Raw genomic sequence first — 20,545 nt, forward strand, 5'->3', positions numbered from 1 at the left:
GTTGTTGATGTTCTTTATTATTTGCACAATGATAACAGTGTTGATGAGCAGAGGTAACAACAAGAGCATTTATCTTTCAAATGTGTAAATAAATCACAAAACACATTTTTTGTGCCTTTTTATATATTTCTCTGACTCTTCACTGCAGTTTGTCTTGTTAATGCTCAGTGTCATCTGAATGATACTGTGAAAGTAAAAAGGGGAAAGTTTAATTTCAAATAAAATGAGAAGAATGAGCACATCTGTAGTAAGTGTTGCTGTCCTCGAGTGTTTCTCTCAAATAACAGAACGTTTTCTCATTGTTAGTTGAACGTTACATAAGTTATATCAAACAGAAATTCACTCACGTTCAACTGTTTAAAAAAGTGAGGATGTTGTTGTGTAAACATGTAGTTTCATTAATTGTTCTTCTTTATTCTCCAGCTGGCTCAGCTCGTCCGCCCCCTGCTGGGGTTCACTGGTACTGAGTACGAAGAGTCCAGTTGTGGAGAAGATTCTTGAACATATGTGACGAAGATTGAACCTTCAAGGTCATCATGAGATCCATCGCTCGCTAACACCACTTGTGTAAGTGTCTTCAGTCGTCCATGAACTCTGGTTTGGTCCTAATGTCTCCTTCCTGAACAGAAGGTGTTTGAGGACATGAAGGAAAACGTGGTCATGGACTTCATGGACTTCATGGACGTCTTTGTGAGGATCTGCTGCTCTGCCTGGGTGAGTCTCTGTATTTGATCTTTGACCTGCAGAGTTGTGACGTCCTCTGTTCTCCACCACAGGAGCATCTGAAGCTGCTGCATGGAGAACCTGAGGAGTCTTCATGCTTTTCTTCAACTTCCTGGGCAACAGGAAGTGGTTTGATGAAGATCAAGTGTCCCTCACTTGATCTTCATGGAACCACTTCCTGTTGGGGAGGAGGGGATATAGTGGGGTCTGCGGAGGGGGGAGGAGAGACCAAGTTTTGATGCCATAGTTTTAGAGATTTTCCATATGCAAAATAAAAGTATAACCCCCTCCTTTTGCTCTCTTGATGTTTCGGGGGAGGACACGGCCCTACTACCCCGGATTCGCGCCCGGTCTGGTTTGCTCCAGCTCCCCGAGTGAAGGGTGGGATTCGAACCCTGAGCTTGTGAGGCTCAGAGAACCGCCAGTCGGTTGATCTCACCACTACACTAGATCACCTTCACAGCAAATATTTTGGTTTTGTTTTATTTGACCTTCACTCTCAGTCAAAATCTCAAAACTAAGGTAGCAGCTGGGTCTTGAACCCATGACCTCTGGTTGTTCGTGCAGAGAGTCCAACCACTAGACTAGATCACGTTCACTCTTTATTTTTTGGTTTTGTTTTATTTGACCTTCACTCTCAGTCAAAATCTCAAGATTAAAAATACAACCAGGACTTGAACCTAATACCTTTGGTTGTCTATGCAGAGAGTGCTACCACTGCACTAGATCACCTTAACAGCAAACATTTTGGTTTTGTTTTATTTGACCTTCACTCTCAGTCAAAATCTCAAGATTAAAAATACAACCAGGATTTGAACCAAAGACCTTTGGTTGTCTATGCAGAGAGTACTACCACTGCACTAGATCACCTTCACAGCAAAAATTTTGGTTTTGTTTTATTTGACCTTCACTCTCAGTCAAAATCTCAAGATTAAAAATACAACCAGGATTTGAACCAAAGACCTTTGGTTGTCTATGCAGAGGGTGCTACCACTGCACCAGATCACCTTCACAGCAAATATTTTTGTTTTGTTTTATTTGACCTTCACTCTCAGTCAAAATATGAAGACTAAAGACTGTCAGAACTTGAACCCAAGACCTCTGGATCTTGATGCAGAGAGTCTGACCACTACACTAGATCATCTTCATGCTCAACATTTTGGTTCTGTTTTATTTGAACTTCACTTGTAGTTAAAATATGAAGACTAAAGCCTCTGTTGGGACTAGAACCCAAGACCTCTGGATGTTAATGCAGAGAGTTTGACCACTGCACTAGATCACCTTCACACTATATTTTTTCGTTTTGTTTTATTTGACCCTTATGCTAAGTTTATAGCTCAAGACTAAAGATACAACTGGGTCTTGAACCGAAGACCTCTGGTTGTCCATGCCAAGAGTTCAACCTCTACACCAGATCATCTTGACTACTTAAATCTTCTTTGGATTTATTTGAGGTTCACGCTGAGTTTAAGTCTCAAGACTAAAGACATAGCCAGGTCTTGAACCCAAGACCTCAAGGTGTTCCTGCTGACACACAATTATCAAACTGAGCTATAAACCTGGACTCATCACATGGAAAAACACAAACTTGACTTGATGATACAAACTGTCCAATGCCAAGAATGAGACTACTACACTAGAACAACTGACTCTTGAAACTTTTGTTGGAAGCATTTGACCTTCACACTTGTGAGCCAAGATCTCACAAGTGTGAAATGACAATTGGGACTTGAACCCAAGACCTCTGGATCCCACTTTTATCACACGATAATCTGAGTGAGTTATCACACTGAAGTAATCCTGTAGAAAAACACGACCTGGACGACAGGAAAGACAAGACAAGTTTCGTAAGAATGACCAGATTCAGTTTTATATTGAACTAGTGAATTGATTAAAGGGTGGAAATTGATTAAAGGGTGGAAATTGATATATATATATACATATATATATATTGATGATAAATTGATGCTATTTTATTTTTGGGACTTTTTATGAAGCTGTTCACTTGACACCAGTGACAAATAGCCAAAGAAACATGACAGACATTAAGTGCCTGGTAAATCTTCAGCCAACTTGGATCTGCAGTGGTCAGTGTCTGTCCACAAAACAAAAGTCCCCTGGTCAGTCCAGGTGTGTTTTCACAGCCTCCATTTTGACTCACTTTACAACATAAAACAAAGTCTGTGGACAAAATAGATCCAGAGAACGGCGGTAGAAATCACGCGAGGTCATTGTGGAGACACTTCAGTTCAATAAACTGCTTTGACAGATCGACAATCTGATCATTATCATGGCGCATGAAGCCAAATATCCTTCCCTGAACAAACAACTCTATGTATTTTCATTTGTGTCCCCGAGGAATCGCATTAAGTCACAAATCAGAACAGATCAAGTGTAAAAAAAAGGGACGCATAGGGAAAGCTTGTTGTGGTCCGCAATGAAATGCGTCCGTGCGAAAACCAGGATAGGGCGGAACTAATTTCTCAAATAAGTCGCGTGTGATCACCATAGATGCCATTCTAAGAAATAGAAACTTAATATAAAATAAATAATTATATAAAATAATTTGAAGAAAATCTCCTATTCAACCACTTTTGCGCCCTACGGAATTAGTTGAATACCATCTGTTGATTATGTCCAGTACTGCAATTATCGCTTTAACTTAATAATGGCCGATCGATAAAAACAATTAATTACAAGTTATTAGTTAAAAAAATGTTCCTTAAATTAATTTCACGAAGGATCCAGGAGCACTAGAGGTTTTGTCGTGAAAAAAGGTGTCACATGATGATAAAACACCGACGTGGCGATAATTTAGTATTGCTGCCCTCTTGTGGCGAGAAATGATATAAACCCAAAAAGTAAGTAAGTAAGTTAAATAATAATAATAATAATAATAATAATAATAATCTCTATTTATATAGCGCCTTTCTAGACCAGGGTCACAAAGCGCTTTGACAGCCATTCACACATGAATAAACGATCGACACTTATAATATTCGTAGGACTAAAACACCCTAATCGCTAATAATGACACGAAGGAAATGAAAATGCACAGTGATTTGACAAATTAACCAGATTTGTGACTAACGAGTCTGTTACCTGCTGTTTATTTTTGGATACTACAAATATTTATTTAGCTCAATAATGATCCTTCACTAAAATATGTTTTAGCTTTTCCTCTAATTTTGTCATAAATTAAGTTAAGGAAAGAACCAGTGAGGCCTTGTTGTGAATAAAGAGCATCATATGCTGATAAAACAGCCACGAGTTGACAATTATTTAGGATTTCTGCCCTCTTTTGGCGTAAAGTGATATTATTCCCAAAGGTGAATTCGTTCGTCGCTTAATATTTTTTACTCAATTTGACCATTTTAAACATTTTTCCTGACTTTAATATGCCGTAAATTAAGTTAACACAAGTTCAAGAAGCACCAGATACATTTTCTAATCATCAGCCACACGACGATAAAACAGACAGGTTGTAGAAATGATTCAGGATTTATGCCCTCTTGTGGCGATAAATGATATTAACCCAAAAGTGATTTTCTGTTCGACCTCTAATACTATTCTTACTACTAAACGTTTAACGACGCCGAGTCAATGTGGAGCTTTACGCCCTCTGGTGTTTATTTTTGGATACTACAGTTAATAATTTAGCTCCATTATGAAAACAATTCACATGATGATAAAACAGCCCCGAGTTGGCAATGATTTGGGATTTCTGCCCTCTTGTGGCGACAAATGATATTTACCCGGAAAAGTGAATTTATCCGTCACTTAATTATATTTTTATTTTCCTCAATACGAACCTTAGATAGAAAATTGTGTTTTCTTTTCCTAAATTTTCCTAAAATTAATTCAACAAAAGTTCAAGGAGCACCAGAGATATTTCTGTATATTTTTATCATATGTTAACAATTACATGATAAAACAGACCCGTGGTAGAAATAATTTAGGATTGCTGCCCTCGTGTGGCGAAATATGATATTAATCCAAATGTGATTTTCCGTTCGACCCTGAGTCCTATTCTTACTTCTGAATATACAAAAAAATAACGAGTTTAACGACGCCTAGACAAGGTGGAGTTTTCCGCCCCTGGGTTTTTTTCTGATACTATATCTTTTTTAATTTAGCTCAATTTTGACCCGTCTTTAAAACTTGCTGTTGCTTTTCTTTAATTTGCCTAACATCGAGTTGATTAAAGTTAAATAAGCACCAGATATTTGACATTGTGAATAATGAGCAGTTCATGATGATGAAAACAAACCTGTTTTAATTGTCTCCACTTCCACAACTGCACTTTGTAAATAGACAAATTGTAAATGTTATTTTATCACGTTTATAGCTTAATGTTTGATGTTGCATAATTGACCAAAGAAAATTCCTAATTAGTGGAGCTTCTTCACTAATAATGGCAATAAAGGTTTCTGACTCTGATAAAACACTTTTAATGATCTGGGATTTCTGCCCTCTTGTGGCGAAAAATGTCATAAATTCATCTCAAATATACACTTTTAAATACAGTGTTTTAACATTAAATTATATTTATAGAAGTCAATTATTATTTTGTAGTTAATAAAGAGCCTGTTGATAAAATCCCTGTGGCGAGGATTTAGGAAGTGTGCCCTCTTGTGGCGATAAATGGTAGTAACCGACAAAATTAATTTCCGTTCGTCACTCAATATTTATCTGGAGACACTTTTATAACTTTATGAGACGAAAGAGCAAAATCGAAAAATAAGTTATTATATTGACAAAATAGTTAAACAACTTACGACCCTTTAAGTAAATATTTTAATGGGTATTATTTTGATTGTTTTAGAGCTTTCTGCGCTGGTCTGGAAAAGCGCTCTACTTACTTAATAACTTACTTACGATCGACACCTTGTGGTAATGTTCGGATACTACAAATATTGAACTCAACTTTGACCCTTGACCTTTTATTATATTCATTTTCTCTTCCTTGACTATTTTAATTAATATTGTTGTATCTTCAACTGTCTTTTTAAAAACAAAGCTTCCATAAATTATTTCAAATTATTTTTAAGTTGGCTTCTAGTCCTAGTCCTCGATGAATGTCCAAAAGAAAAAAGATAGAAAAAAGCAAACACACATAAACAACACAGGAGCACACAGACTTTGTCAAAGTTATTATTGTAGAATACTTTGATGTATTTTTTTCTTTCATACAGACAAAAGGTGTTGGACTTATTTCCCATTAAATTCTCTTAGATTTCCATACAGATTTAGTCTACAGTATACAGGTGTGTTCTTCCTCATATATAGATATTTATTCGCTTAAATAACAGGCAGGTAACTCTTTAATATATTCAATAGTCTTTGTTTTTTTATCCTTTTGTGTTTTTTGTTTCATGTCAGCACAGTCTAGGCTGCATTTTCTGTCTGCAGAACAGCGTAGTGTTGTGCAAGAAGGGGGAGGGGGCATTCCACACGCAGTATTTACAATAATATATATATGTATATATATATCATGAGTAATGTAAAACCTTCATCTGGTCATGTCACATGGCAGTAAAACACTCGGCAGATCTCAGAGAGCAGCCTAAACGGCGCGCGCCGCACTTCTGCAGACTCGAGCTCCGCGTCCAGCTCTTGGTCCTCAGTCCAGTCTGTGTCCAGGAAGTCAAGACCCTGATGAGGTACGTTTGTCTCTCCTCTATGTACACAGCGTCTCGGCTCTTCAGAGACTTCTCGTGCACGCGCCACTGTTCCGTGGACAGAAAACACAGCCCTCAGAATATGCTCGGGAGAAATGTGTCTTTGTTCCATCAGTGGGAGGAAATGGATCGTCGTAATAATATACAAGCGCTTGGATTCTGTTTTCCTTTCTTTACAAAAAGCCATTAAAAGAAAGTGTAACAGGAACATAGTACCTGTGAACCAAAGATGTGCACATTTTTTCGGGGGCGCTCTGTACAGTCGTGTGTGTGTGTGTGTGTGTGTGCGTTCTATCTCACACCCGGATGTAACGTGGACGGACAGAGATGGAGCGTCGAATAAGACACGCTACTGTCGGTGTGTGTGCGTCGCAGGTAGGTGGCGCTCTGGCTAAAATTTGGACAGGATGTGTCTGTGTGAGACAGGAAGAGCAGATGCGAGCATCAGAGCACAGGAGCCTAAATGAGTTACCAACACATAAAGAGTGACATTAATGATACCAAATGCATGCTTCAAAACAGACAGACCAATACAATGTCACCAGCGGCCGACACACAGGTCAGGTGGTGGCGATGAGGATGAGCATTCAAGAAGACAGAGTTCTGTACAGATAAGGGAGGGGGGCGTGGACGGGGGGGGTCTGGGGGTCCCAGAGAGCCTGGCACCAGCAGGAAATGTCCTCCTGTGTTTGCATGAATGATCGTCTGTATAAGACTAATCTGGGGGTTCAGGTGTCCGACAACCTCGTCTGGTGGTGGCGGTGGGGGGGAGAGAAGGGAGGGTACCAAGATGGGATATTGGGGGTGTGGTGGTGGGGGGGTGGGTCTTCCAGTTTTGCATTGCATTGCCCTCCGAGGCAACGTTGGAGTCAGCGGTTCAGCCTAGTGCAACATGAGGACTTCTCTCACCCGGATGTCTTTGGAATGTATGTTGATGGAATGTTGCGGTGGAGGGTTGGCCCCCCCGGCGGTCACCACGACCCCCCAAGTGTTTACGTGGTTGCGAACCAAAAAAAGGGGTTTTTTGCTTTATTGCCAAGACTTCTTTAATAAACAAGCTGCTAGCGTAGCCGCGGAATACTGACGACACCTGATCCAGCCCGGTTCTTGACGGACATGGTGATGATGGCACGTGAGCGGGGGGGAGTGGGAGGTCAGAGGGAGGGGGGGGGTGCACGTTAGTCTTAAAGGGCCATCGCCTGTGCATCGAGTGTTTGATGGCGTTTAAAGGGTTAATTCTTTGCAAGCATTTTCACCGAAACGAACAGAAAAGACGAGTGGAAACAATCGGGTCACGGACGAGCGGATGAAGACTTTCTGAACCTTCACCCAAACTCACGCGGGGGTGCGTGGATCGAACCATCGGTTCCCTTCCATTGTCTTCACGAGCGAGGGAGGACATCGGAGAGTCAATGGAGGATGCGTTTACACCGGACAGAGATGGCAGTTAAAGCTTTAGCAGAGTGACAAGCGAGGCCACGTCGATGGCGGTGGTTTTCGTGGCTGAACGGCACGCAGGTGATGGACGGACGGCGGTGGTGTAGAAAGAGAAAATGGCAGCCCCCCCTCCCCCGCCACCGGCCACACCTCCTTCCAAAGACACACAGCTCTCCATCTTCGCTGACGTGTTGAAGCAGAGCTGTGTGAATCAGGCGGGGTCAAGGGTCGAGGAGGAGACGTGGAGGTGGAGGGGGGCGGGGGGGCCGAGGGCGTGAGAGGCGGACGGATGGAGCGAAAACCGTGGAGGTTGCAATGTTTTTAGGAATATCCAGGTCATTGTCCGCGTCCTCCACCAACTCCCTCATCTCGCCTCCATCCCGTCCTCTCGTTCTTCACTCCCCCCCCCTCCCACCCCCCTCCTGCTCCTCACTCGCTACTGAGCAAGTCATAAAGTTGTCTCCACGCAGTAGAGGCGGGCGATGCGTGAGTCGAGGGCCTCGGACCGGTCCCTGGAGCCCGGGTGGAGCTGCTGCTGGAAGAAGGTGGAGACGTGTGGGCACTGTTTGGAGTCGTGGGCTGAACTGCTGCTGCTGCTGCTGCTGCTGCTGTTGTTGTTGTTGTTGCGGTTGCACGGAGTCACCGGAAGGCTCTGCTGACGGTAGGGTCGGACGGGGCGGGTGCGAGGCGGGGGCTGGGGTTGCGAGGCGGGGGGCGGCGGGGGCTTGCGGAGGGCCGGGTGCAGGTGGTGGTATCTGCTGAGCTCAGACTCCTCGTCCACGTCGGTGTCGTCGATCAGCGGGATGTTGTGGATGAGGTCGTTGATGAGGAACTCCGGATGGGCCATGAAGTTGTGGATGGAGTTGCGGGATTCTGGTTTCTCCCGGCCCTCGTACAGTGGACTACGGAATGCTTTCACCACTCGCATCTGGAGGGAGGAGGAGAGGAAGAGGAGGAAGAAGAACAGAGAGAGTCAGAGAGTGGATCACGAGATAGGATGAGGGAAAACCGAGAGACAGATGTGTGTTCTCCAGCAGGTGAGACAGACACTCAGGACCAGGTGGAGACCTTTGGACAGAACCTCCTCACAGGTGGACACGCACCCGTGACATCGTCCCACGTCTCTTAGGGTTCAAAGGTCATTTCTAATACCTAATAATACCTAATAATATTATAGAATAGAATACGCCAATGAGCAGGAAACTGGTTAAGACTAATAAACGTGAAGGAAGAAAATATTGATTCACGGAGATGTTGAAATATTATCCCTATGATATGAATAACGAAAAAAATAGTAAATAGTAAAATAGTAAAATAATAACCATAGTTTTTATGGTTTATATTTCAATAAAGATTTATTAAATTTACAATTATCATGCATTTATTCACAGCATTTGTTCATTATTGCGTTTCAATTAAACCTCGGGATGGCAGCTACGCAGCTAAAGGAAGAATAAAATCCCGCAAGATCACGGCGATGACTGAGGGCGAGAGGATACAGTAGACTCCAGCAGCTTTTAAAGCCTGATGAACCTGCTTTTACTTACGGATAGGGTTGGCTGTTGCTTTGAGTAAGCAATAAAGGAGTAATTTTATTTGAAGTGACCGAGATTTGAGGGTAAAATAGGCGACGACACCGTTCACTACTTACCTCAGTAGCAGAAACAACAATTACCCCTGATCTGAGACATGCGTGTCCACCCGATCCTGTGTGTCTCTATCGGACAAAACTCAAGTATCAAAATGGCGATGATGTTTCTGTCAGTTCCCACACGTCAACCTCGCAAGACAAAGAGCATTCACGAGTCACCGGGACAAGGACCACAGAAGCGGCAGACACGTCATACACACGTGGTTTATGTGCATGTGCCAGTGTGTGTCCAGAGTCGATGCAGCATGTTGGTGAGCACACACTGATCCACTCGCATGCACATAGAGAGATGATGCTGGTTTGTTAGGCACACATGGAGTAGAAGCAGGAGAAGTGACTGTGTTAGTACAGAAAAATCAGATACCGGCATTGAACCTATGTCCACACACACACACACACACACACACTGAAGAAAAATGCATGCTGTAGCCTGTGGACTCCGCATCTGCATGCACCAGAACACACTCACACACATGCAAGAATGTACTGCAGCCATGCAGCAGTGCAGAGCCAGTGAAGTCATGACGGAGCTGCAGGACAAAAAAATAAATAAAACAAACAATCTTGCATAAAATAATCATCGGCAGGTTAGAACCCATTTGCGATTGGTCGGTCCAAACAGAACCTGTCACACATGAGAGAGGCCACGGGTCATGCTGAATCACTTCTTTGTCACAAACACTCACTTTTATGCCTCACACACACACACACACACACAGTGAGTTCCATGAGGTGCATTATGCAGTGTAAAGTGTGTGCGTGCATCAACATTCCTCTGCCGTTGGTCCATGCACCCCCCCCCCCCTCTCTCTCGAGCCAAGAAAAAAAAAGCAGCATGAGCTCAAACGAAACAGTTAGATGCAGATTTACTGACAGGCACAGACAGAGTCCTACGTAGAGACCTTCAGACCGAATCACACAACGCTGACATGTGGAGAGGTGTCGGTCAGCAGTTGCACGAGTCTCTGCGCACGACTCTGACTCACGTGTTGGACGCACAGACAGACAGAAAGACAGACGGTCAAGCAGTAGGTTCAGTGCTTCTGTTTTTCCAAAGAGCCTGTCAGACAGTAGAAAAACACGTCATGCAGACTGAGAAGGTTTGAGATGGTCACTTCTCGCTGAGTCAGCGCTCTGTTTGTTTTCATTTTAGTCGTTTTTTTTTAGTAAACGTTCGAGTATAGGACGCCCACAGTAAGACCAGAGAGGCCTGGTAGTCTGCCCCCCCTCCACCCTCCATCCCATTTTATAAGTTGACAGAACCTTGATGGAGGAGGAGGGGAGGAGCTGCTGTGTGCAAAACAAAAGAGTGCAACATAAATAAAGAGGGAGAAGCTGAGAGGCGGATGATGGTCCTCATGTCCCAACTGTGGAGATGCATGTGTGGAGGAGCCGAACTGAATCTGAATCAGATCACGTTTGAAAGGTTTAAACCACGGTGACGGGCTGAGTTCAACTCCTGCGTGAACTTTTCTCAGTGACGTCAAGTTCTATTAATCCATGTCAAGGTTATCGGATGTGCTCGAGTTTTGTTTTCCTGCAGTTGCTGCGGATGAAAAACAGGAGATTTTAAAACGCCTAAAGATGTAGAAATGTTTAAGATATCAGAGTTTAAATTCCCAACTACAGTTTCACTTCTAAATATAAGGACAAGCTTTTAACTTGAATTTTCATCCACAATATTAATAATGAAATGTTATATTTATTTCTTGACCTTTTGCTAAATGTTTCCTCTTCATGTCTGGCAGGATGGACAAACTAATTTAACATGTGCCCATAGTTCCTTAAGAGATTTTCACATTTATGTTGAGTCTCTAAATTAATTTAATAAAAACATTATTTATCATAAGAAAAATGCAGGTGTTTTGTCATTATCATGTTTTTACACATTGTGTTCATTGTTTTTGTTCTCTTTAACTTTGAAAAAAGGAAATTAGAAAAATCTGATTTAAAAAAAAGCGTTTGTATGTTCTTTGGATGTGTCAGAATTATAGAGCAGTTCTAATTAATAACATTAATAAAACAATCATTTGAATTGTTACGTTTATTCGTTTATTTCAGTGGCCCAAAGATTGAAACTACTTAGTATTGGATAAAGTCTCAACAATATCCCTAATTATTAACGGGTGGTTGAGATGCTAATGTTGGCGGGTGTGTGAGGTATGAGACCAGAAACTCGGAGTAAATCCACCTTTTCTTCAAGTTCTTTGAGGTGGGTTGTGGGCAGATCTACACCAGATGGTGACTTTACATTTCCACTCTGGCTTTGGGACAGGATTTCTTGGCGAGGAAACACAGGTCGCAGATGAAAAACTCATAACTAGATGTATGAAATAAACAAGACCGTGTTTTAAACCTTTCAAGTATCCTTCAACATCTGAGGAAGCCTTTTCTGAAATCAGCTAGGACTGACATGGGTTTTGTTTTCTGTCATCTTTTCCAGTCTTATCTCGTCTACTATGAAATGAAAACAAACAGGATCCAAAGAAAAGTCCTGATCCTGAAGGATCACCAAAGTTTGAGTGAAAGGAAGCGTGAAACATCCATCTTTATGGCTCCAATTATTCATTACAGTAGGTGACTAAGCTGCTTTTTTATGGGATGGCTGGAGGACGGGTGATGGTGGCGGCATCACAACTAGCGCACATCATACTGCAGTGAGGCACGGTGCCAAAGCAGAGAGCTGCTGTGCAGGGAAGAGGAGAGCAATGACCCTGCAGCTACCTGAGGACGAGCAGCACATATCATATGACTCATCGTTCTGAGGACGGGCTCTGTTCAGAAACGGCTCGGTTTTGAAATGTCGACAATGTTTCGTCTTTTGCAGGAAAAATCCTGAAGAACGCTTTATTTCTGTAACAAGTTGGACACGTTTTTAAATGGTTTCGTTTGCAGTAACTGTGTGTTGTCATTACTAATGCTCACTGGTAAACAGCATTTTACTGAGATTTTATGATTTAATCTGGACATAGGAAGGTTGTGAACGGGTTATTATTTACTCGTATGGCCTCACTCAGCCCACTTCAGTTGATAACTTGCAAAAATATTACTTAAATCAATCAAATCATCAAAATAAATTTAGTTTCAAGTGACTTTAGTATCAAATTCTTTGTCATTGTACCTTCTTTAGTAGACATTTAAAGACTCTAGAATGCTGCGGAGCTGACGTTTGAACTCAAGTTGAAATCTGTAGGAGGGAAACTTTCCTTTTTTTTTATTTATAGAAATTTGCATTAAATGAGCTCCTTCGTTTGAGTGGATATTTTATTTAAAAAAATTAAAACGGATAGCAAGTTGCTTTAGTATTATTTTGTGGCTAAATTGTGTGTGAATTAATGGCTAAAAATCTGTATTTAAGGACAATGAAAACTGACTGTTTGTCATTTCTATTCTATATATTTATATTATTTTTTTTTTAATTTTGAATAATAAGTATTGTTATTTTTGCATTTTTTATTTTTCATAATAAATGACTGTTGTTATATCATTGTTGCTTATCGGTCTGATGACTGTGATTATGAACTGGTGTCACTTTGGTGCCCGTCCCTACTCCTTGGTGGAGGTATACACTATCTCAGTGCCGTTATAATTCTAAAGTGATTTGTGTTTGTGGTAAATCAATCTCAATGTTGGGTTTTGTAGTTGGTCTAAAGTCACTCAAACAAACTTGCTTGTCTGATGCGTGCATGAGCAGAAAGTCAGTGGCGATCTCTCTCTTTGACACAGCTGTCAGTATTTTTGCTTTTGTTTTGTGCGACTATGCTACGAGTCGAGCTCTAATGCTTTCTCTCCATCCATCCCTTTGCTGTCATCACAAGCAAACTGACTGTGTCAAACTACTGCCGGCTACCAGCTTTGGACACCAAAAGCTCTTTGATGAAAGAGAAAGAAGCAAGCGATGAGCTGCCAGTAGTCGGACCTGAACCCTCGAGACCCATACTTTGACTGCACATCCCTCTGTCCACACCTGCATGTTTCCTCTGGGAAAATAATAGAAGTAACTATGGTCATGCTCTAAAGTGATGGAGAGAAGGATGTGTTTCCCAAAGTAAGTTCAGGTAATTCCTGTATACAATGATCACACTGAGACTCCAGCCTCCATGTTTCTACATCTACTGGCGATACAGCGACGGGGGAGACACGAGTGTGACGTGAGGAGAGAAGCGGGGGGATGAACGAAAAGCAATTAGCGAATGAAGGACAGGTGGAGACAGTAAAGATGAGGAAACAGGCATGCACACACAAACAGTCAGCAGAGGAGCACACACAGACACACACGGACTCTCACACACTGAAGTCAACAAGCACAGAACTGACATACAGAGAAATCAAAGGAGAACATGAAAGGAGGGATTATTTGATCAGGAAATGAAGGGTGAGAAAAATTCTTAAAGAAAATTAGATGAAAAAAGCTACAAAAGGAATCTTATCTTGTATTTAGATCTGCTGGAATCTAAATACTTAACAAAAGAGCACTCTACTCAAGACATTTCAAAAAAGGATTCAAGGCTAAGAAACCTGCAGCGCTGTGTAAATACAGAAGAAAGAGCAACGTTGGAGAAAAAGAGAGAAAGTTAAAAGTGGACAGGAGGAGAAGGACGAGCTTTTTGTCGACACCGGAGCTGAAAATGCCGTTACACAAGATATCAGGCGACAACAATCAAAGAGCAGAGAAACGTGACTCGGGGCTCTTATACTCGAAGGTTTACAGTTTTAGGAATTTGGAAATGAGAACGAATCCAATTGGAACGACATGTACCTGATAAGAGCAACACAGTAACCTCGCTTGACCTCAATCACAGACAGAAAAAGTGACACACAGTGCAGGAGGAGCAGGACCTTCACTCTCAGAGCCGGGCAAAGGATTTCATTTCAGCAGTTTTTTTGTAACTTTTAAGGGCAGAGAGGGAGACACCAGCCTCCTCCTGCACACACCGACCATCAACAACAAAACTCTGGACTGGGACCGGACCTGGATTTGGACCAGACCAGGTCAGACCAGAATTGCACAGCTGTTCAGGACTGGGTGCTGTTTGAAAAGGAGAATAAAAGACAAAGTAACCTAGACATACACTCTCACACACACACACACACACAAACACACTCACACATTCAGACACAAGGCAGCGAGCGAGCTGGAGGGTAACACAACCATAGAGATTCAGAACCTGCAGTCCACGTGCCGTGCAGCAGTGTGTTTGTGTGTCTGACTTAGACAGATAGTGAGAGCAGGTAAGTGTGTGTGTGTGTGCATGTGTGTGTGTATGTGTGTACATGCGTTCGGCGGACTCACTCCCAGGGGCTGGGCTGGTATTGGCTGTTGCAGTGGAGAGAGCTACGTGAGAGGGGGTAGATATAGTGTTTACGTCGTGGAGCTGACTGAGCACGGAGGAGCGCCGCCTCACAGCTCCCTGAAACGAACCGCTTCGCTTGAATGTGCTCACTACCTCCATCTGCAGGACAAAGACAAGACAGCAGCAACTGAGTGAAGGCAGGAAGGGTCCGAGGTCTGAGGGTGTCCTACTCACGTGTGTCCTTAGAAAACATTTGCTGCCGTCACAGAAGTGACACACAGCATTGTCATTCTGAGGACTACATGTCAGTGTGTTTGCCTGATGGCTACTAGACTCAGACCTGACCCCTCCTGAGAGAAAATCGTCCACACAATGAAGGCCGCTCATGTTTCTTCTCGCAACACACAATCACAGCAGCCAACACTGTGTCCACTTTAATTTATCAAGCTTTCACACACACACAGAAGGTCAGAAACGAACGCTAAAACGACGTCCAGGTTAGGAAAAAAAAACATGGTCATGGACACAGGAGAAGATCAAATGTTAGCTGTGTGAAGAAAGAAACAACTTTCAGTTTGACACAATTCATCAGGTGACGCCATCTAGCGGTGTCACGCGTCAGACGGTGATAAACTAAGCTGATGCAACATCCATGGCTTCGTCTTTCTTTCCAAAATTTGGCGAAAGGTCATGATACTGGCACTTTATTAAGGCACAATAGTGGGAATCATTATGATTTATAGTGCAGCCTTCATACATTTTGGTCGCTATTGTGTTTTGCTGCCTTCAATAAACTGTGTATCATGGCCATGTAAAGCTTCAGTGAGATCTACTTGTTCCGTTTCATCCTCCTGGATCAGTCAGTACCTGGGTCTGGATGCGATTGAGGCCTCTGAACCAGAGGATCTGTCCGCGGCGCAGCTCCCTCTCAGCGCAGTCAATCTCCTCTTCATCTTCCGCCATCTCCTCTCCCTCCTCCTCTCCCGGTTCCAGACCAAGTCCTGCCTCCTTTAGGCACGGCAGCCGTTCGGTTGGCACTGTGGCGATCACCTGCAGATCCGGTTAGTTGCAGAGTCAGCAGACCCAACACAGACGGGGAGAAGTCGAGGGCGTGTGCGAGCTCTTACCTGACCCCAGAGCAGCTCTCCCACTCCCACAAAGAGACACCAGAGCCACTGCTCCATGTTGAGCGGAGCACAGCTGAAGGGTTTCCCTCCCCACTGCACAATCACAATCTGCAACACAAAGTCATGCTTTTCTTTACGCCCTGCTGACAATAATTTGATTAACATCTCAACTGCAATAAGATTAATGCACAGATATGAGTGCACACATCTGTAAAGACATACTTAAAAAATATATTTAGTAAAAACAAACAAAGGCCAAATGTACGCATTATGTTATGTATATTTAAATTTCTCTAACTAAAAATCCTCCTCAAAATCTTTGAGACCGTGTTGTCATTCCAGTTCCATAATAATATATATGACGTCAAGATAATAACGTTAAAAAGCAACTTGATTATTACATATTAAGAGTGACAGCTTTGCAATCTAGCTGATTTAATGTAACAAGTACAATAATTAAAAAAACATCAGCTCTATACTGTCAGTGTCAGCAAATGAGCTGGTATTGATAAAAAAAAAAAAAGTTATTTAGTGTATGTATTTAACTTGTAACAAGGAAAGCGAGAGATAACATTTCATCATAGCACAGGATTGGATACCCTATTTAAAGTCAGAAAAAGTCTTTATTATGTACTTCTAATTTTAAAAGTTGATTGATGATGCCTCATCCTGTTAGGAAGATAACTTGTCAAGTCAAAATATTAAGCACTTTTCTACAAGATTTAAGTTTTCTAATCATACATTTTGACACTATGCTGCCCTGAAATGTAATGCAGTACACATGACAAGTATTACATTTTAAAAAAAATAAGAGAAAAGAAGGAATTTGCCAATTGTCACAGATATTTTTAAGACGAGTTTCTGAGAGCTACATGTTTCGCAGCAGTATTGCAGATATGGCAGTATCACCACAGTCCTAATTTTCACAGAGATAACAGCTCTGCTTCTCACACGTACGCACACACACACACCCCACCACAGACTCTCTGCTGAAGTCTGGGGATCCATCTATCTTACTTATCTGACTCTCTAGAGTCTCTGCAGCATCCTCAGCTCACATTCTAATAATAATGTATTTTCAACCGTCGCTTCACTGGTAACAAAAGACACACACTTGCAGCTCCTTTCTCTGTCTGAACACCGTGATTACGAATCTTTTCTTTATCTTTCTTGGTTTTACTTCGCAAAGTTGATGTTGTAATTATTTGCAAATGGAAAGTTTATCTTTTGGTTCTTTTATAATCTATTGTCAGGTTTAAAATAGTCAGGGTAGTTTTACAGCAATTATTATAAAAAATATAGAATCCTTTAGCAACAATAAGCATTCTTATCTGATACATCACAAGCAAGCAAACTTCAACTTTATCTTCTATTCCCTTGCCCGGATCACACAACAGAAAAAAATCAAAAGATGACGATGAAATGTCAGCGCACCTGCATAGCAAAAGTCCCGAGGACGATGGAACAGAAGATGGGGTTGGCGAAAATGCCATCGAAGACGTTCCTCTCTCCATGAATCTTACGAGCGTTGATCTCATTGAAAAGCTGCATGAGCACAAAGGTGTTGAAGATGATGGTGTAGTGCTCGGATGGAGCGGAATGGAGCGGGGCATTGCGGCCGCTGTCGATGTTAAATATGCGCTCGCCTGCACAACAACGAAAGGAAAAGTTAGAAGCTTGTTTGAGTAAGAAAGGAAGTGAATCAGCTGACCGATGAAGAGCAAAGTGAAGATGATGACCAGCTGGTACACTCCATGGCCCAAGATATTCTTCATCATCGTGAGGGAGATGAGTGGATTGTTGCGGCCATAGGGTTTCCGTAGCAACAGGGCTTCAGTGGGGGGCTCGGTGGCAAGGGCCAGAGATGCAAAAGTGTCCATGATCAGGTTGACCCAAAGCATTTGGACGGCTTTCAGAGGAGAGTCCTGCAAAAGATATTAAAGATTTCCTCATCAGTCCAAGGCTCCAAGGATTGATAAACATCTATCTCTTCTAATAGTGTCTCTCATTTTTACCCACAAATTCCTTTAGAGTTCATTGAAATATGCACAGGTATAACAAATACATAATTTCATTTCTATATTTTTTAGTTTAAAGTCTACATGTATGTTAAATGTCTAAATAATGACACATTTTAACAAAAAGTCTTGTTCTTTGACGTCTGAGTCTACCTGGGTGATACAGGCTCCAGTGAAAGCTACGATGACTGCCACCACGTTAACTGTCAGCTGGAACTGCAGGAACTTGGAGATGCTGTCGTAGACGTTTCTTCCCCACATCACCGCCTTCACGATGCTGCTGAAGTTGTCGTCGGTCAGAATGATGTCAGAAGCCTCTTTAGCCACGTCTGTCCCCGCGATACCCTGAGAGAAGGAGTGAGAGCCGAGTGTAAGAAGGTTTAGTCAGAAATTGACTTTAAATACATTTTTAAAGAGAACTGAGCTAGTTGACCAAACTTTCAGCCAATCATGCGACACGAAGACAACGTAGAAACACGGGTACGTCAATTCTTCATGTTGTATTCCAAAGCCTGGAATTGTCTGGTTTGTGGATTATTTAATCAATTTATTATATGATAATATTCTTCATATTACCATGGCAAAGCCCACATCAGCCTTCTTCAGCGCCGGCCCGTCATTGGTTCCATCTCCCGTTACTGCGACGACCTGCCTCTGTTCTATGACGGTGCTGTCAATGATGCCTGAAGGAGAATAAGAGTGTTAAAGCAAAAACAAGGACACGTATATTGAATCCCTGAATCTCACCTTTAACAAGAGTGTGTTTGTCTGTAGGCGAGGAGCGAGCCAACACGCGCAGTTTGGGCCAGATTTTGTCGATACGTTCCTGTTCAATCTATCAAGAAAAAAAGGAGGGAGGGAAGATGGTGATTTTTTTAGTAACTAACTATTAAGTAACTAGTTTTGATGAATGATGTCGCAGAAATATTGTGAGATTAACTTTGTTATGCTTATCATTCTTTTGTTCTCCCCTGACTTATTTAAATCTTTAATTTCAACTAAAATAATATAAGATTCAAATTAATCAGGTAGTTTTATATGCAGATAGATTTGTTTTCTTTTATTATTGAAAACTTACTAAACAGATCTACCTCCATAGAGATACTGATTCATTTAATTTTCAAAACAATATCTCTTATAAGAATAACCTTAACTTTCAACCCTGGCCATATAATAATTCAAGGTAATATTCACTAATATCAGTGTATGACTCACTTTCGTATCAAATAAACATCCTCTACTCTACTGTCGGGAACTCAGTGGCGTAGAAGTTTGCAGTTTTGCTTCCAGCAAATAATAAAAATCCTCTTGATTTTATTAGTTTTACCCTGACCTCAAAACTTGAAGAACGTTTTTTTTTTCTTTGATTTTGGCTCTTCAGTAATGCAGCCTGAAACTCACCTCTCCCTTCTCATTCCGGATTCTCCTGTTGAAGTCCTTCCCTTCGATACAGATAAAGTCATCTCCTGGGTGGATGATGCCACATTTGGCAGCAATAGCTCTGGCCGTGTTAATGTTATCACCGGTGACCATCCGCACAGTGATGCCAGCACGTTGACACTTTCGGATTGCGTCAGGAACCTTCCACACACAGCGTCGCATATTAACACACACCAAAGAAATAGAAAGGACTCTCAAAGTCAGTGAAGCACAAACGATACCTCGGGCCGGACTGGGTCCTCAATTCCAACTACAGTGATGCAGGTCAGCTCCGTCACTATCTCAGCCTCGTTTTCCCAGTCGGGTTCCGGATTGCCGGGAAGGTTGCGGTACGCGATACAGATGGTTCTCAACCCTTCACATGCCATCGGCTCGATCACCTGTAGTTCATCAACAATGATTCCATCTTTCATATTCAACTACTTTTGCTCTTCCTTGACATGCATGCGACATGAGCAGAATCAAAACTATTACGATAAGCAACACATGTGCGAGTCCAAGATGTCTGCATAACAGGGAGAATATAAAAAGTACAAATCTCACGATGAATAAAATCAGCTTTAAATGTAAGCATCAATTGCAAGCTTTAGTTGGAATGTTAATTTCCACTTCAATATTTAAAAAGTGTACAGCTGCCTGTAAACACTTTGACGTTTATATGTGCTGACTCGCGGAATATTATTGTTCCTGACACAGCGGGAGGGGAAAGACCCCTAGCCTGCTGCAGACAGCAGAGAATGTGATTTAAAGAAGAGGTGGCAGAAAGCTGCCATGAAGCAAAATGAAGAAGTGAGCTGGAATCAAGTTCTGAAAGCAGAGGAGTTATTTTTCTCACGGCGTGAGCCGCGATCAGTCTCAAGGCTAATCTATGTGTGCGTGCGTGTCTGTCTGGGAGTGTGCACGTGAGCAGAAGCTTTCAGGGATCTGATGCAAGCTAGATTTTATATAATTTGATATGATGCAACTTTCTGGATATCATGTAAGCAAACGTTAGACACGTCAGAACTTAAGATGGTACTGTTAGTAAATTTTTTTATTTTTTATAGCTTGATTCATTTTAACTTACACTTTAATTTCCATAATTTAGGCTTGAACCAGACAAATAGATGTAGAAGAAATGTGTTATTCGACAGTAATTGTTTCTGTCGTCTCAGAAATCATGAAAACCCACATA

General features: G+C 41.9%; 1 protein-coding gene across 5 annotated transcripts in view; it reads right to left on the reverse strand.

Moving 5' to 3' along the window:
• Positions 1-6,080: 6,080 nt before the first annotated feature.
• atp2b3b (ATPase plasma membrane Ca2+ transporting 3b) overlaps positions 6,081-20,545 on the reverse strand; it is a 33,959-nt gene continuing 19,494 nt past the window's right edge. For 2 of the 5 annotated variants that reach the window (XM_087782128.1, XM_087782126.1), the window contains 12 exons: positions 19,593-19,751; positions 19,333-19,512; positions 18,679-18,766; positions 18,508-18,614; positions 18,085-18,276; positions 17,625-17,838; positions 17,348-17,559; positions 15,914-16,021; positions 15,654-15,836; positions 14,786-14,945; positions 14,465-14,521; positions 8,592-8,769 (listed from right to left, as the gene is read on the reverse strand). In XM_087782128.1, the coding sequence (XP_087638254.1) occupies positions 8,744-8,769; positions 14,465-14,521; positions 14,786-14,945; positions 15,654-15,836; positions 15,914-16,021; positions 17,348-17,559; positions 17,625-17,838; positions 18,085-18,276; positions 18,508-18,614; positions 18,679-18,766; positions 19,333-19,512; positions 19,593-19,751 (1,686 nt within the window). In that variant the 3' untranslated portion in view covers positions 8,592-8,743. Of the gene's footprint in view, positions 8,770-14,464; positions 14,522-14,785; positions 14,946-15,653; positions 15,837-15,913; positions 16,022-17,347; positions 17,560-17,624; positions 17,839-18,084; positions 18,277-18,507; positions 18,615-18,678; positions 18,767-19,332; positions 19,513-19,592; positions 19,752-20,545 lie in introns of all 5 variants that reach the window. The other 3 variants (XM_087782125.1, XM_087782124.1, XM_087782127.1) reach the window with 2 other exon arrangements.

This window comes from Callionymus lyra, chromosome 19, assembly GCF_982586985.1.
Source record: "Callionymus lyra chromosome 19, fCalLyr1.hap1.1, whole genome shotgun sequence".
In the NCBI taxonomy this organism is placed as follows: domain Eukaryota; kingdom Metazoa; phylum Chordata; class Actinopteri; order Syngnathiformes; family Callionymidae; genus Callionymus; species Callionymus lyra.